Below are 17342 nucleotides of genomic sequence, written 5' to 3'. Positions count from 1 at the left end.
AGGATGGAGGAGAAATAACAGAAGAAGAGGAGGAAGAAGAGGAAGAAGGTAAAGAAAAATAAAAAAATAAAAAGAAACATGGAGGAAAAAGAAAAAAAGAATATGGCAAAGAAAATGGAGAGCCGCAGCCGTGACTACCAAAGTGACAATGACATTGTTGCCATGGTATGTAAATACATGCATGTACATCCCCTCCCCTCTATGTCTCCCCCTTCTCCTCCTTCAACCTCACTGACCTGACATTATTCGTCGAATTGTTTTTTTTTTGGTCTCCCTAGTTTCGAGTTTCCCCTACAACCCACAAGTGCAATCATAAAAACCTGCAGAAAATAATGTATGCCAGGAACCTTAAAATAGTTTTTGACTCTGGACGCATGGTCTCCTGTTACCTACTTCACACCTGCTGATTAAAGTTTGGCGGCTAAAGGCTCTTATAAAAAAAAAGAAAGGAAAATCGAAACTAAATAAAACACACCTTTTATATTTTTATTATTATTATAATCATTTTAGCAGAGCCCATGAACATACGTCAGCAGTGGTTACGAGTGAGTTAGGTACGTTTGTTCTTCTCTCTCAAGAAAGGCAAGACGTAGCAAAAAAAAAAAAAAAAAAAAAAAAAAAAAAAAATGGCAATGGAAAAGTACATGGTGCTACGGGACAGTCACACACGATCTATTACGGCCATCGGATACAACCCCGCGCGTAAGGAAATCGCCATTGGGTACCAAGGTATGTCATAAAGCACGGTTCCTTGCGTGAGATGCGTCCATTTAATATGCGCGTTTAATAATTACGGAAATGGTATTTCAAATTTGAACTTTACAGACGGGCGTTCGAAGCTTCATATAAAAATATGTAGACGCAATTGCAATACCATTTCAAACATATTCATGACAGATAAACGCATGTTAACTTAAGACTTAAGCAATGACACATCGAAAGCAATGTAGATAATAAAGTTAATTTAAGACTTAAACGTGACAGACAAACGGACCAATCGGCGTTCAGAGCTTCTTATAGAAATATGTAGATACAATTGCAATGCCGTTTCAAACGTACGCGTAAGAGATTGGCCGATATGATACTTAAAACTTACGTGTGACAGACGGACCTATGGACGTTCAGAATCTCTTATAGATATCTACAGATGCAACTGAAATACCATTTCAAACTTACGTGCGACAGATTGATGAGAATGTTATTCTGACATAAACGACGGACGTCAAGATTTCTTAAAGAAAAGTGTAGACGCAACTGAAATACCATTTCAAATTATTCATGGCAGATTGACATAAATAGATTTTAGAAATTAAATGTGACGGACAAACCAATGGACGTTCAAAGTCACTTATAGAAATGTATAGACGCAAAAGAAATTCTGTTTTAAATTATCTGTGACAGATTTACGGAAATGCTATTTCAAACGTAAACATGACGGACAGACGGGCGTTCAAGACCTATTATAGTAATTCGGAAATGGTATTTCAAATAGATTTAATCGAAATACCATTTCAAATTTCTCGTGACAGATTAACGGATATACTATTTAAGATTCAAGCGTAACAGAGGGGCTGATAGTGCTTGAGTGTTTTAAAAAGAGTTTGTATTGTCATGTTTTAATAAATAAAATGTTAAATGTATCTAGTGAGGTATTAGTGAGGTGTTCCAGACAAAAAATTTTTTTTTTAATTCATAAATATACGCACAAATTTACAACCAATTATGCATATTGCATTCGTAAACAACGTCGAAACCCCTGAGTCAATCCAATCTAAATTTTAAGCACACTCGACAAACCCATTTTCAGAAAAATCGACTATATATATATTTGAAAAATATGAAGATTTATTGCAAGAAACCTAAGTGTGACAGACAAACCGACAAATAAAAAAGAGATGTAAAAATCGCCGATGTCTATTGGTATTTGATTGCTTCCCCACGAGAGGAGTATCTGACACAATGTCGTTTTTAATGTGGGAGAAACCAGCTCCCTAAAAAGGGGCACTCTGGAAGTAGGCAAAAATAAAAATTGCCTTAATATAGAAGAGTTTCTCCTCCACTGACTAAGAATAAATTAACTTAAGTGTAGGACAGATACTACACTCGGATCAAAGCCCAACTCATGATATCTCTTAATTATTGTTGTCGTCATGGCAGTCACATATGGCAGCTATCAACCCCAACAAAATGCAGGAAACGACGAGTATAATGTATGTTTTTTATGTACATCTATTCAGAATGACATGTTGAAAAGCTTAGATGCAATGCGCATGCGGTGTTATGAGTTGCGGTGTTTGTTGCATTCAGTATTTGTTTATCAAATAAATAGCTTTATAATATTCTACATTATTTTCACGTGCCTATGCACACATGCACATCTCTCTGAGAGGCCGTGTCTGCAAATTAGGCTGTCATGCTCTAGTTGGAAACTAAATTTTCTTTGGTCTGTCATGGTTACATTTGAAATAGCATTTTTGTCTGGTTGGTTATGTTTAAGCTTAAAAGCATTTTCGTTAGTCTGTCACGTTTAAGTTTGTAAGCATTTTAATTAGTCTGTAACGTTTAAGTTTGAAAGCATTTTCGTTAGTCTGTCACGATTAAGTTTGAAAGTATTTTCGTTAGTCTGTCACATTTAAGTTTGAAAACATTTTCGTTAGTCTGTCATGCTTAAGTTTGAAAGCATTTTCGTTGGCCTGTCACGTTTTATTTTGAAAGCATTTTCGTTAGTATGTCACGTTTAAATTTGAAAGCATATTCGTTGGTATGTCACGTTTAAGTTTGAAAGCATTTTCGTTGGTCTGTCTCGTTTAAGTTTGAAAGCATTTTCTTTGGTATGTCACGTTTAAGTTCAAAATAGTATTTACATGAGTATGTCATGCTAAAGTTTTTCAATAGTATATACGTCAGTCTACCAAAATAAAGTTTGAAATAGAATTTGCTTTAGTTTGTCATGCTTAAGTTTTAAATGTAATTGTCGTCACTAATTGCACGAATTAAATGGAATGGAGGCATGTCAACAATAGATTCGTCCTTATTGCTATACATCCGTAATAGGGGCCCATAATAACTCTTCTCTAAAAAACATAATTTTTTTTTCTTGGAAATGCGTGTGTGTGTATGTGTGTGCGCGCACGTGTGTAAATGTGTGTGTGTGTGTGTGTGTGTTAGACACTGCTGTTCATAGAAGAAAAACATATTTCCATTCGATCTATCGTTTTTTTTTTTTTTTAATTTTCTTATTTTGTTCAAGTTGGTGATGAGGCCATTCAACTGCTATCTCATACGTTCCAACCGAGAGATCTGTTTAAGATTCTAGTTGACCCGTTAAGTGCATTTTTTTATCTCTTGCACTTGGTTAACCGGGTATATTCAGGTAATTTTCGAAATTCTTTTTCATGAGTCCAGTCGCTTCTATAATTACTGAAATGATGGAAATCTTCCTAAGATTCCAGTTTCTTTTCATGTCAAACATAAAACCTTGGTATTTCGAGATTTTTTCCTCTCAACTCTGTTTAACTCAGCATCATTGGAGAGACTAACTTCTACTAAGGTTGCTTCTTTCCCATTCGTGTCCCATATCACTATGCCAGGTTTAATACATCCATTTTCTAGGTATGTAGCTGTAAGAATTGCGTAGTTATAGTGGATGGTGTATGACTTATTCTCAACTGTTTTTGCTGGTAAACATGTTCCCATAATTTGCTGCTACATCTGATATTCAACTTTTACAGATGGTCCAGTAGAGATATTTGCACACTCCATTATACCGTATTATATAGTAGCCGTCTTCTGGCAGAACCTGATAACTGGATGTCAGGTGGCTCACGCTTTCTACATCTGTGTAGCAGAACCTGCACTTGTTTCATTGAGACCGCTCATCTCTTTGAAAGAATTAGTCATCAAGCCTTGATTTTGAACAGCCATTGTAATTCTTTTCTGATCGCAGTGGATCAGTCCTCTTTGCAGCCAATTTATAGAGCCTTCCTTATCTATATATTGCTGAGTGAATTCAATCAGAAAATACTTGGCACACTGTTGGTTTGCCCATTTGACAAGTTTTTCTTTTTGTGCAATGAAAGTTCTTGGTGCATTTTTGGTGACTCTTTTCGGCTATTTCTGTAGCAGACTTGTTTTCTGATTCTATCTCAGTCTTGTTAGGCCAGTTTCATGATGAAGGTTATTATAGCCAGCAAATTAATTCATTTACGCTTTGTTGACTGTATATAATCTGTTGTTATATTTTGACATTAACAAGTGTTATTTTTTTTTGTTTACTAAGATGCCAGAAGCCAGGATTCTTTTGCCCACCAATAGTATGTGTTGGAAATGAATGCTAGACTCACATTAGCTCGGCCTTTCTGAGAATGACAAGGCTACGATTCAGGGGATTTGTAGTGTGTGCATGACTTGATATTGTATTCCATCCATAGCCCTTTAACCTCTGGCGGGCATAGGCCATTTACAACTTTTTGTAGATGTTTTGTAGCATTATGTTCTTTTTACAGGGTGAGGGTTTTGGCCCTACGCTCAACCTTCCCAGAAGGTACATACACTGCCTAGCTTACCCAAATGGTCACCCATCTGGTACTGGCCAGGCTCAACGTTGCTTAACTTCGGTGATCTGGCAAGAACCGGTGTGTCAACGTGATTGTGCAGTACTTTGATTGATATTGTATTACTGCTGTAATAGTACTATAGTTCAACAAAAAATATTACGAAAATGTTGACCATCTTCATTTGTTTCAATACAATAGTAAGTTTAATATATATATATATATATATATATATATATATATATATATATATATATATATATATATATTAAACTTACTAAAATGGTATATCTTTTACAGCTGACTGTGGACATCACAAGTAAAATGGTACATCTTTTACTGTTGATCGTGGGCATCACAACTAAAATGGTACATCTTTTACTGTTGACCGTGGACATCACAACTAAAATGGTACATCTTTTACTGTTGATCGTGGGCATCACAACTAAAATGGTACATCTTTTACAGTTGATCGTGGACATCACAACTAAAATGGTACATCTTTTACTGTTGATCGTGGGCATCACAACTAAAATGGTACATCTTTTACTGTTGATCGTGGGCATCACAACTAAAATGGTACATCTTTTACTGTTGATCGTGGACATCACAACTAAAATGGTACATCTTTTACTGTTGATCGTGGACATCACAACTAAAATGGTACATCTTTTACAGTTGATCGTGGGCATCACAACTAAAATGGTACATCTTTTACAGTTGATCGTGGACATCACAACTAAAATGGTACATCTTTTACAGTTGATCGTGGACATCACAACTAAAATGGTACATCTTTTACTGTTGATCGTGGGCATCACAACTAAAATGGTACATCTTTTACTGTTGATCGTGGGCATCACAACTAAAATGGTACATCTTTTACTGTTGATCGTGGGCATCACAACTAAAATGGTACATCTTTTACAGTTGATCGTGGACATCACAACTAAAATGGTACATCTTTTACTGTTGATCGTGGGCATCACAACTAAAATGGTACATCTTTTACTGTTGATCGTGGACATCACAACTAAAATGGTACATCTTTTACTGTTGATCGTGGGCATCACAACTAAAATGGTACATCTTTTACAGTTGATCGTGGACATCACAACTAAAATGGTACATCTTTTACAGTTGATCGTGGACATCACAACTAAAATGGTACATCTTTTACAGTTGATCGTGGGCATCACAACTAAAATGGTACATCTTTTACTGTTGATCGTGGGCATCACAACTAAAATGGTACATCTTTTACAGTTGATCGTGGGCATCACAAGTAAAATGGTACATCTTTTACTGTTAATCGTGGGCATCACAACTAAAATGGTACATCTTTTACAGTTGATCGTGGACATCACAACTAAAATGGTACATCTTTTACAGTTGATCGTGGGCATCACAAGTAAAATGGTACATCTTTTACTGTTGATCGTGGGCATCACAACTAAAATGGTACATCTTTTACAGTTGATCGTGGACATCACAACTAAACTGGTACATCTTTTACTGTTGATCGTGGGCATCACAACTAAAATGGTACATCTTTTACTGTTGATCGTGGGCATCACAACTAAAATGGTACATCTTTTACTGTTGATCGTGGGCATCACAACTAAAATGGTACATCTTTTACAGTTGATCGTGGACATCCCAACTAAAATGGTACATCTTTTACTGTTGATCGTGGGCATCACAACTAAAATGGTACATCTTTTACTGTTGATCGTGGACATCACAACTAAAATGGTACATCTTTTACTGTTGATCGTGGGCATCACAACTAAAATGGTACATCTTTTACAGTTGATCGTGGACATCACAACTAAAATGGTACATCTTTTACAGTTGATCGTGGACATCACAACTAAAATGGTACATCTTTTACAGTTGATCGTGGGCATCACAACTAAAATGGTACATCTTTTACTGTTGATCGTGGACATCACAACTAAAATGGTACATCTTTTACTGTTGATCGTGGGCATCACAACTAAAATGGTACATCTTTTACAGTTGATCGTGGACATCACAACTAAAATGGTACATCTTTTACAGTTGATCGTGGACATCACAACTAAAATGGTACATCTTTTACAGTTGATCGTGGGCATCACAACTAAAATGGTACATCTTTTACAGTTGATCGTGGACATCACAACTAAAATGGTACATCTTTTACTGTTGATCGTGGGCATCACAACTAAAATGGTACATCTTTTACTGTTGATCGTGGGCATCACAACTAAAATGGTACATCTTTTACAGTTGATCGTGGACATCACAACTAAAATGGTACATCTTTTACAGTTGATCGTGGACATCACAACTAAAATGGTACATCTTTTACTGTTGATCGTGGGCATCACAACTAAAATGGTACATCTTTTACAGTTGATCGTGGAAATCACAACTAAAATGGTACATCTTTTACTGTTGATCGTGGACATCACAACTAAAATGGTACATCTTTTACTGTTGATCGTGGACATCACAACTAAAATGGTACATCTTTTACTGTTGATCGTGGGCATCACAACTAAAATGGTACATCTTTTACTGTTGATCGTGGACATCACAACTAAAATGGTACATCTTTTACTGTTGATCGTGGGCATCACAACTAAAATGGTACATCTTTTACTGTTGATCGTGGGCATCACAACTAAAATGGTACATCTTTTACAGTTGATCGTGGACATCACAACTAAAATGGTACATCTTTTACTGTTGATCGTGGGCATCACAACTAAAATGGTACATCTTTTACTGTTGATCGTGGACATCACAACTAAAATGGTACATCTTTTACTGTTGATCGTGGGCATCACAACTAAAATGGTACATCTTTTACAGTTGATCGTGGACATCACAACTAAAATGGTACATCTTTTACTGTTGATCGTGGGCATCACAACTAAAATGGTACATCTTTTACTGTTGATCGTGGGCATCACAACTAAAATGGTACATCTTTTACAGTTGATCGTGGACATCACAACTAAAATGGTACATCTTTTACTGTTGATCGTGGGCATCACAACTAAAATGGTACATCTTTTACTGTTGATCGTGGACATCACAACTAAAATGGTACATCTTTTACTGTTGATCGTGGGCATCACAACTAAAATGGTACATCTTTTACAGTTGATCGTAGGCATAAAACTAAAATGGTACATCTGTTACGGTTTACTGTGGGCATCACAACTAAAACAGTACATCTGTTACGGTTTACTGTGGACATCACAACTAAAATGGTACATCTGTTACGGTTTACTGTGGGCATCACAACTAAAATGGTACATCTGTTACGGTTTACTGTGGACATCACAACTAAAACGGTACATCTGTTACGGTTTACTGTGGGCATTACAACTAAAACGGTACATCTTTTATGATTGATCGTGGACATCACAACTAAAATGGTACATCTTTTACAGTTACTGTGGACATCACAACTAAAATGGTACATCTGTTACAGTTTACTGTTGGAATCACAACTAAAACTATACATCTTTTACAGTTGACCGTGGACACACAACTAAAATGGTACATCTGTTACGGTTTACTGTGGGCATCACAACTAAAACAGTACATCTGTTACGGTTTACTGTGGACATCACAACTAAAATGGTACATCTGTTACGTTTACTGTGGGCATCACAACTAAAATGGTACATCTGTTACGGTTTACTGTGGACATCACAACTAAAACGGTACATCTGTTACGGTTTACTGTGGGCATTACAACTAAAACGGTACATCTTTTACGGTTGACCGTGGACATCACAACTAAAATGGTACATCTGTTACAGTTACTGTGGACATCACAACTAAAATGGTACATCTGTTACGGTTGACTGTGAACATCACAACTAAAATGGTACATCTGTTACAGTTTACTGTTGGAATCACAACAAAAACTATACATCTTTTATAGTTGACCGTGGACATCACAACTAAAATGGTACATCTGTTACGGTTTACTGTGGGCATCACAACTAAAACAGTACATCTGTTACGGTTTACTGTGGACATCACAACTAAAATGGTACATCTGTTACGGTTTACTGTTGGAATCACAACTAAAATGGTACATCTGTTACGGTTTACTGTGGACATCACAACTAAAACGGTACATCTGTTACGGTTTACTGTGGGGATTACAACTAAAACGGTACATCTTTTATGGTTGATCGTGGACATCACAACTAAAATGGTACATCTTTTACAGTTACTGTGGACATCACAACTAAAATGGTACATCTGTTACGTTTGACTGTGAACATCACAACCAAAATGGTACATCTGTTACAGTTTACTGTTGGAATCACAACTAAAACTATACATCTTTTACAGTTGACCGTGGACATCACAACTAAAATGGTACATCTGTTACGGTTTACTGTGGGCATCACAACTAAAACAGTACATCTGTTACGGTTTACTGTGGACATCACAACTAAAATGGTACATCTGTTACGGTTTACTGTGGGCATCACAACTAAAATGGTACATCTGTTACGGTTTACTGTGGGCATTACAACTAAAACGGTACATCTTTTATGGTTGATCGTGGACATCACAACTAAAATGGTACAACTTTTACAGTTACTGTGGACATCACAACTAAAATGGTACATCTGTTACGGTTGACTGTGAACATCACAACTAAAATGGTACATCTGTTACAGTTTACTGTTGGAATCACAACTAAAACTATACATCTTTTACAGTTGACCGTGGACATCACAACTAAAATGGTACATCTGTTACGGTTTACTGTGGGCATCACAACTAAAACAGTACATCTGTTACGGTTTACTGTGGACATCACAACTAAAATGGTACATCTGTTACGGTTTACTGTGGGCATCACAACTAAAATGGTACATCTGTTACGGTTTACTGTGGACATCACAACTAAAATGGTACATCTGTTACGGTTTACTGTGGGCATTACAACTAAAACGGTACATCTTTTATGGTTGATCGTGGACATCACAACTAAAATGGTACATCTTTTACAGTTACTGTGGACATCACAACTAAAACGGTACATCTGTTACGGTTGGCTGTGGACATAACAACTAAAAGGTACATCTTTTACGGTTGGCTGTGGACATAACAACTAAAAGGTACATCTGTTAGGTTGACCGTGGACATCGTAAGTTTGTGTTGTGGTCGAAAACGCCTCTAAAGCTACCAACAGCATTTTAAGTAACAAAATAAAAACAAGGATGGCCTTTGATCTCTACTGAATGCATCCCTTTCAGCATCATTCATTACTTTTCGATCGTCTTCTTTGAGTTGGAGTGTTTACAAGGAAGTAGTGTTATACAATTAATTCATAAAATGGACCACGCGTGTTTGGAAATTTTTCACTCTTCGTATATGAAAACGGCACGGCAGCAAATCCTTTGTGATTACGATTCTATAAAGCAAGGCATGACTGAGCTCGTATTTGCTAGTCTCAGCAGTTTGCTCAACACACGGAGAATATTACAGTCGGTTTCTCGTTTCTTTGTCCATTGTGTGACCTGTCGGATATCAATATTTCATTACCCGTTTTTATACACTTTGTTCTTATGCAAATATCACATACCACAAAAGATTTTAGATCGAATTGAAATCAGATTTTTATATTTTACTTTTTGGTTTGATTGTTTTGTTTTACGGCATATCAACCCTTTTCGAGTTATTTAATGCTGAATCTGGTAAAAGTTTTTATGCTTCAAGTTGTTTATATCTGCAAATATTTATTCATTGTGTTTAGTTTGGTTGTTTTGGTTTACGACACATCAGCCGTATTCAGATTACTTAATGCTAAATCTAATAATTTTCGAAAAAAAAAGATCTTTTACGTTCTTCATATCTTTGAATATTCATTCATGATGTTTAAGTATGATTGTTTTGAAGAAAATTGTTGGTTTTGCATTTAACTTTGTAAAAAATGATTGAATTTTACAAAAAGGAGAATAATAAAGAATAACATAATTCTTTGGTTGATTTTAAATCAGGAAACCAGTACCTTAAGTCAGCCTGCTCTGATAGCACCATGTCATTTTTAAGTTCTGTTTTTTTTTTTTTTTTGCATAGGCATCACCACATTATCAAGGCCCAGAGGCCCTCAAGGATAAGGGTTAAAGAGTGTACAGTAGAAATTGGACAATATAGTAATCATTAGTAATGAAAATTTGGTAAATTTGATAACTTATATGGAACGGCTCATCAAGAACTTATTTACTTTAGACTTGAAGACAACCATATTGTAGTCAGCCGGAAAGCAGGAAAACGGAAGACAATTCCACAGGCGTGCAGTTCTAAGAAAGAAGCTTTGTTCATGGAATCTACGTTTAGGTTTAGGCACAGATAAAGAGTTGGGGGAATTATTGATAGTGTTTACAGCTAGACGAGTGTTTCTTGCGAAAGTTTTGCGAGGGGGGACCATAGATTGAAGCTCAGTCGAACACTTTCCATGAAAATAACGATACATCAGAGACAAACTCGCAACATCTCTTCTGTGAGATAGAAGTTCTGTTGTTTCTCTGAATTTTATTATATTTTATAGGCTGTTCAGACTATTTTTTCTCATCTGGGTGTTATTTTCACAATATTTCGACCAATGTAAGCCCCGACCTTCTTCAGCTGAATCTTGTCAATGGCTCTTATTGCTGAATAGTAGAAATCGTGTTGGGGTGGAAAAAATGCCATCTCTGGAATTGTTAATAAGATTTACAATATTTTTTGTAATCAAACCTTATTTGGTACAAATAAACTTCAATCGCTGCCAGACATATCCACCAAACTTCAATCCTAAATATCCAACAGTCTTTGTTCCATTGCCATTCAATGATAAACACATCTGGATAGAGGTTTACAAAGACTTGTAGTGCAATGGTTAGAGTATTAGGAAAAGTCAGTTGTAAAAGTTATAATCTTCTGAAGGTTGAAAGTTCATTTCTCAGTGTGAGCAACTGAAAAATACAATGGCAAATTACCTATGACCTCTATCCAATCATGGCTGACGGAACAACAGCATGCTACCCCTGTGAAGTAAGTAAAGGGTTCAGTTTGAAATTTCGTCCAAATTCCCGAGTTTGACAAGATACACCGGAAGAAGGTCTGAGGTTATATTAATCGAAATGTTGTGAAAATGACACTCAAGATGGGATAGTAGTCTTAATTAATACAAATCCACAGTATATTTCTGAAGGAATATTCTGTGGATTTTTTTGTATAAATATTTTGTTTGAAATAAACCCACAGGTAAAAATCAGCCGAGAAACTCCAGAAATTTCCTTATTAAAAAAAAGAACAGGACTTTTTACACCTACGTGTCACGTTTTTCAAATTAGTGCTTGTTCACGTGGCCACAGTGTGGAGCTGGCAAACGACTCTGGAACCAATGCTTGTGCAACTGCAATTTCGACGCATTTAGTTTTCTCACCTTTTTGCTGAGATGTTCTATGTCTTCAAATATAGCCAAATCTCTGAGCGAATTATTGTTATTTGCTAGCAGGAATGATGGAACTTTTTACTTGTAACTTAGTAGCCATAGAGGCATCCTCTTTTGTAACAGTTGTAAAATGAGACTTCATTTGAAGTATGCAAGCATGAACATATCCAGTGAATGCAGGCCACTCATAATTTTTTTTAATATTAATAACAGTTAACAGGGGATTGTTATTATAGACATTATCTTTAATGACCTAACATAAAAATCTACAAGGTTATGGCTTGGTGTGTGTGTGTATGTGTGTGTGTGTGTATGTGTGTGTGTGTGTGTGTGTGTGTGTGTGTTTGTAGCTCATTCAATATCACACCTTCTACTGATAAAGCAATCACCAAAGTTTCCATACATATTATTAAATAGCAATAAGACTAAGACTGTTTGATATTCATAACTGAAACTTGGTGGACAAGTCAGTCATGAACTGAAGTTTATTTGTATCAAATATAGTTTTATTGCGGATATGAATCTGAATTTAATTAATGATTTAATGGGTAGCATAGTTGGTTGTTTTTGTTTTATGGCATATCAGTCATTTTTGGGTTATTTAATGTTAAATCCAGTTATTTTGGAAAAGTTTTTATTCTTCAAGTTCTTTATATCTTCAAATATTTATGGTGTTTGGTTTGGTTGTTTTGTAAAAGAAAATTGTTGATTTTTTTTTTGATTTGGCAGAACATGATTGAGTTTTGCAAAAGAAAAAGAAAAAAAGAACAATTACCTCAAATGTTTTAGCATTTTTGGTTAGGAAGCTAGCATTTTCAGACAGCCTGACCTGATAGCATTAGATCCATTGAGGGACTTCTATCCCCTGCAGAGAGTCATTCAACATATTGTAGTACTCCATCAACAAGGCTTGCATCTTTTGGAGTAACATTGCATTTTTCAATGTAAAAGATTTCACACTAGAAAATATTCATTAATATTATTTTATCTCCACCTCTGAATCATGCCAGGTACGTTTCCTACTTCAAATCCTATCCATTGCATCACAATTAGTCAAGAACAGTTTCTCAGGAGCTGAAAAGCATACGCATTCAAAATATGCAGCTCTAATGTTTTTGTCAGCCAAAGTATAACTGCCATTTTGAACAATTGACCTTGGTCTTTTGGTTAGAGTTTGAATCATCAACATGTGGTTTGGATTAGGGCTTAAGCTCAAGAGGAATTGGTCAGAGGTTCAGTTAAGGATCAAAGTGTCTACTTAGTTTTAAAGGAAACTCCCCTTAAAGGATAAAGCTGAGGCGAGCTCATCCTGTACTGGTTAGTGCCATTTACTCTCGTCCTGTACTGATGAGCTGAACTTCACATTCTAAGTTTATTCCATCATCTTCTCTCATTGCTTCTCTGAGACGGTAGGAGCAATTTGGTTTGCAGACAGGTCTGTATTCAACATCTGTGTGAGAAAGCCTTCGAGATGCTCGACTTGATGTGTCATTGAGACACCAAGAGACTGACTTTTCTGAGTTGAACTTTGACAGAGTCATCTGCATGGATCCCCACAGTAAATAACATCTTACTGATCTCCGTCCCAATCATTCAGTCGAAAGCTATTGTCGACTGAGGGATGAAAGTCAGTTCTAAAGATATTCTATATAATTGGCAATATTGAACCAGTGTGGGACGGACAGAGATAAACAGTGTTCCTTGTGATCCTGACGTTAGCATAGATGATTGTGTAGATATCGTATCTGAGAGATGACCAAGAGGTTGAATCTTTTGCTGATCCAGATCACTTTTTCTTCAAGCATCAGCTGAAGGTCAAAATCAAATATAATAGAAAATGATTACAGTCTTTTAAACATAGGTAGTTCCAAGTAGCGAGTTGATGTATATAAAAAGCGATCAAGCATGAATATGTGTTCCCTGCCTGAGTATTGTACATGCGGTTTCTGATCCTGTCGAACCTCAGCTCTTCGAGTAAGCTTTTAGCTTTTTAGCTAATCGGGTGAATAAATTACTCTCTTCCCTTCTAATAGAAAGCGCCAAAGATGCCTATTCATAAATTTCAAATTATTGTCCTTATCTTTGAATCACACACCACCACTCTCCAAACTCCATCCCCAGTTTTATTTTATTTCCCTACAGATCTCACTCTTACTTAGAGATTGACCTGCTTGTTTTCGGTTCTGAACAAACCCCCAAAACTGAATGATCTATTACTTAGAAAGTTTTTTTGATGGGGTATCAACCAAATTTTTTTGTTTTGTTTCTATCCTAACTCCCCGTTTCATTTCAAACAAATTCTTATATATATATACGAACCTCATACTTGTTTAAGATAACATCTACATAGCTCTGGCTTTAGAACCTAACTTCTCAACCTCCTAACCCTACAAACTCTATTCCCTAACATCAACATGAAAATGAATGAATACAGACACGGGTAAATAAGTAAATAAACAAATAGGAAAATAAATAAACTAACAAATTCGCACCCAATCAACCCTGTTCTCCACACAGCTGAAATTTCACCCCATGACCCGTTTACAAAAAACAAAAGAAAAAAAAACCTTCTTTTGCTGAAAGTTGATTCTCGTTTTTCATTAAGAATTCCGATTTTGAAAATAAGCGTTGTTGCCTGAAGAGGTCTCTAGTTAGTAAATACTAGAAGACCGAATCATTCTCATGACTGTGTAGCAATAAATTACTGCTTATGTAAAGACAAACTGAGAAGGTATATATATATATATGGCAATTGTTTCGTCTTTACAGACATAAGCCATCCTAATGTTCCCCACCAACCTCATCATAGTTTTCTGGTTAATCGTCAGCAGCACTCGAACCACATTCATGGGTCTGAAGATGACTTTTCAGGCCAGCATTTGACTTGCACAATCTGCCACACATATGGCAGACAAAGTTGTGTGTTGAAACTTGTTTCACTTCTGCCTCTATTTTTTTGCTCCCTCTGATCATGGCATATGATTTTGTAGTTAATATAAACCGCTTTTGAGAGGAGCACACGGTTAAAAGCCTCACATTTCCAACGGTTCCATACAATGGACAAAACCGATACATTGCCTTTCTGAAGGTTTTTCTTAAGTTCAGCATGATTGATTCTTTCCCTCGCAAAAATTTCAGATCTCCCTCTAAGTAGACTCCTCCATTCAGGCCAGCATTTTGTCAGGGTCTCCCAGTTCTGAGGAATTTTGAAAGCTTTAAGATATATACATATATATAATTATATTATCAAAGAGTAAATCTTGACAAAGCTGAACTTATCAAGATAAGAAAAGCTCAACACTATTAAGCCAATATACTTATGTATAAAAATAATGTTATAAAATCAATAGTGGGTTCTCTACAGTGCAATGTAGACTACAATGAATTGTGGATTATGCATATACTAGCGTTGTCCGGTTAAATATGATATTTTAATTTATGCAAATTTCATATTTATTATTATAAAGCCAATATCCTATTGATTATTATATTGTACCCAATATAGTAGTGATTTTAAAAGTTAAAAAAATATGACTTGAGTGTCATCAGCTAAAATCGAAACAAAACATATAATACTCCAGCTTTAGTAATTACTGTTTGAGCTACCATAAAATGCATAAGAAATAGTTAAAAATGAATCAACTTTAACATATAAATGTATATTTGTGCATACATACAAAAACACTTTAAGTCGACTTAAATCTGCCAAGTTCTGATGCTTTTCAATTTTGATCCCTTAGCAGCTATTTTTACCGGCTAAAGACTAAATCGAATTTGTTCCACAGGTCCAAATCCACTATATGTCAAATTTCAAGCCTGTAGAACAGAAAATGGATGGAGAAATTTGGTAGAAAACATTCCTCAGACAGACAGGCAGACAGACAAAGTCACTTTTATATATATATATATATATATACACTGCCTAGGATTAAATGATGATCAACGAATGTTTCACACTCCCATATTTTTATTATCATCAAAATTGATGACATCACCCATTTTTCGATCAAATTGATTGATTGCCTGCTCTAGTCAGAGAACTATCATGGTGAACTTGGAGGAAGCCCGCATGCCTCTTGCTATGATTAAATCCACAATACATTGTACTTTGCATTGCACTGTAGAGAACTTGCTGCTCACTTTAGAAAATTATTTTATATATATAATGGCTTGAATTAAAGTTTCAAATAAAAACGTCAAGTATCATACTCCAATTGTATTCTAAACAGAAACAATAATTTTGAACACGCCCCTGTCATATCAAAGAACCTATTGTTCATTTAATATGTTGGGCCTTTCGGCTTGTGTAGTAATAAAACTTCTCAAATGCACTTGTGATGTTAAACTGTGTACGGTGTTAACTTTGGTCCAAATCACCTGTTTTTTTTCATTGGATTATTTCAATTATCGATTCTCGATACTTATCAAATATATTCTGACACAAAACCTATCTAAGAACACTGTCAGGCACATGAAGTAGCTTCGTGTGAAATTTCATAAAAATTTAGCTAGCCATTTTGGAGTTCATAAGGAACGAACTCATAGACACACACGGACAAAGTTCTCTTTTATATAATAGTCGAGATTTGTTGGTTTGTTTTTTACATTTTTTTCTTATTTTTTCATTATAAATAAATATTTAATTCTTAAAAAAAATAATTGAATATATGTTTGAATCAACAGATGGTGCCGTCCGTTGTTGGGAAGTTGAATCAGGAAAGTTAACGCAGTCATCAAACGAACATATTGGATGGGTGACAGATTTTCTTTATTGGTAAATATCTTTAAGACTTCTTTTTTACCTGGAAAAAAAAAAACCCCAAAAACAAAACAAAAGCAAAACAAAGCAAAAACAAAACAAAAAACAGATTCAGTTTTGATCATATTTCTGATTATTTTTAGATGAGAATTGATAATTAAAAAAAGTTTTGGAAATCACTCCAGACAAGGCATGAAGCCACTTAGCGTAAGGAATAAAACATAGTACTATTTCAAGGTAAAAAAACTTGGCAATAATAAGTATTAGATGGAATAGATTCTGATCCAGAAAACAGCAATTTTCACCTCTTTGTCAGAAACATTTCTAATGGAATGTGAGAAATAAAGGATAAAATAAAAGTGAGTTCAAACTTCTCTCGAACCTCCACACCATCCGACACCATTGAAAACAAAGAAATATTAATAAATCTGATTCAGCTTTTCTTTTTTAACACATTTATTACCGTTTTTCTTTTTTCCCATATCGATATCAGCTTAAAGTCTCTCGCTGCCACTGCAAGGCCACATGTCCATCTCCCCTGATATGCGTTTTTCTTTCTGCT

The 17342-nt window shown here is 35.5% G+C and overlaps 1 protein-coding gene across 1 annotated transcript in view; it reads left to right on the top strand.

The window, feature by feature from the left end:
* The first annotated feature begins 523 nt into the window (after positions 1 to 523).
* Positions 524 to 17342, top strand: part of LOC145276563 (uncharacterized) — a 162855-nt gene continuing 146036 nt past the window's right edge. The window contains exons 1-2 of the mRNA XM_080127758.1: positions 524 to 729; positions 16705 to 16795. Coding sequence (XP_079983884.1) covers positions 627 to 729; positions 16705 to 16795 — 194 coding nt within the window. The 5' untranslated portion in view covers positions 524 to 626. The remainder of the gene's footprint in view (positions 730 to 16704; positions 16796 to 17342) is intronic.

The sequence above is a fragment of the Euprymna scolopes genome, chromosome 5 (assembly GCF_053919585.1).
Source record: "Euprymna scolopes isolate OS-2025 chromosome 5, ASM5391958v1, whole genome shotgun sequence".
NCBI classification, from domain to species: domain Eukaryota; kingdom Metazoa; phylum Mollusca; class Cephalopoda; order Sepiida; family Sepiolidae; genus Euprymna; species Euprymna scolopes.
The sequence above is the reverse complement of the archived record's forward strand: the minus strand, read 5'-3'. Positions and strand labels throughout refer to the sequence as shown.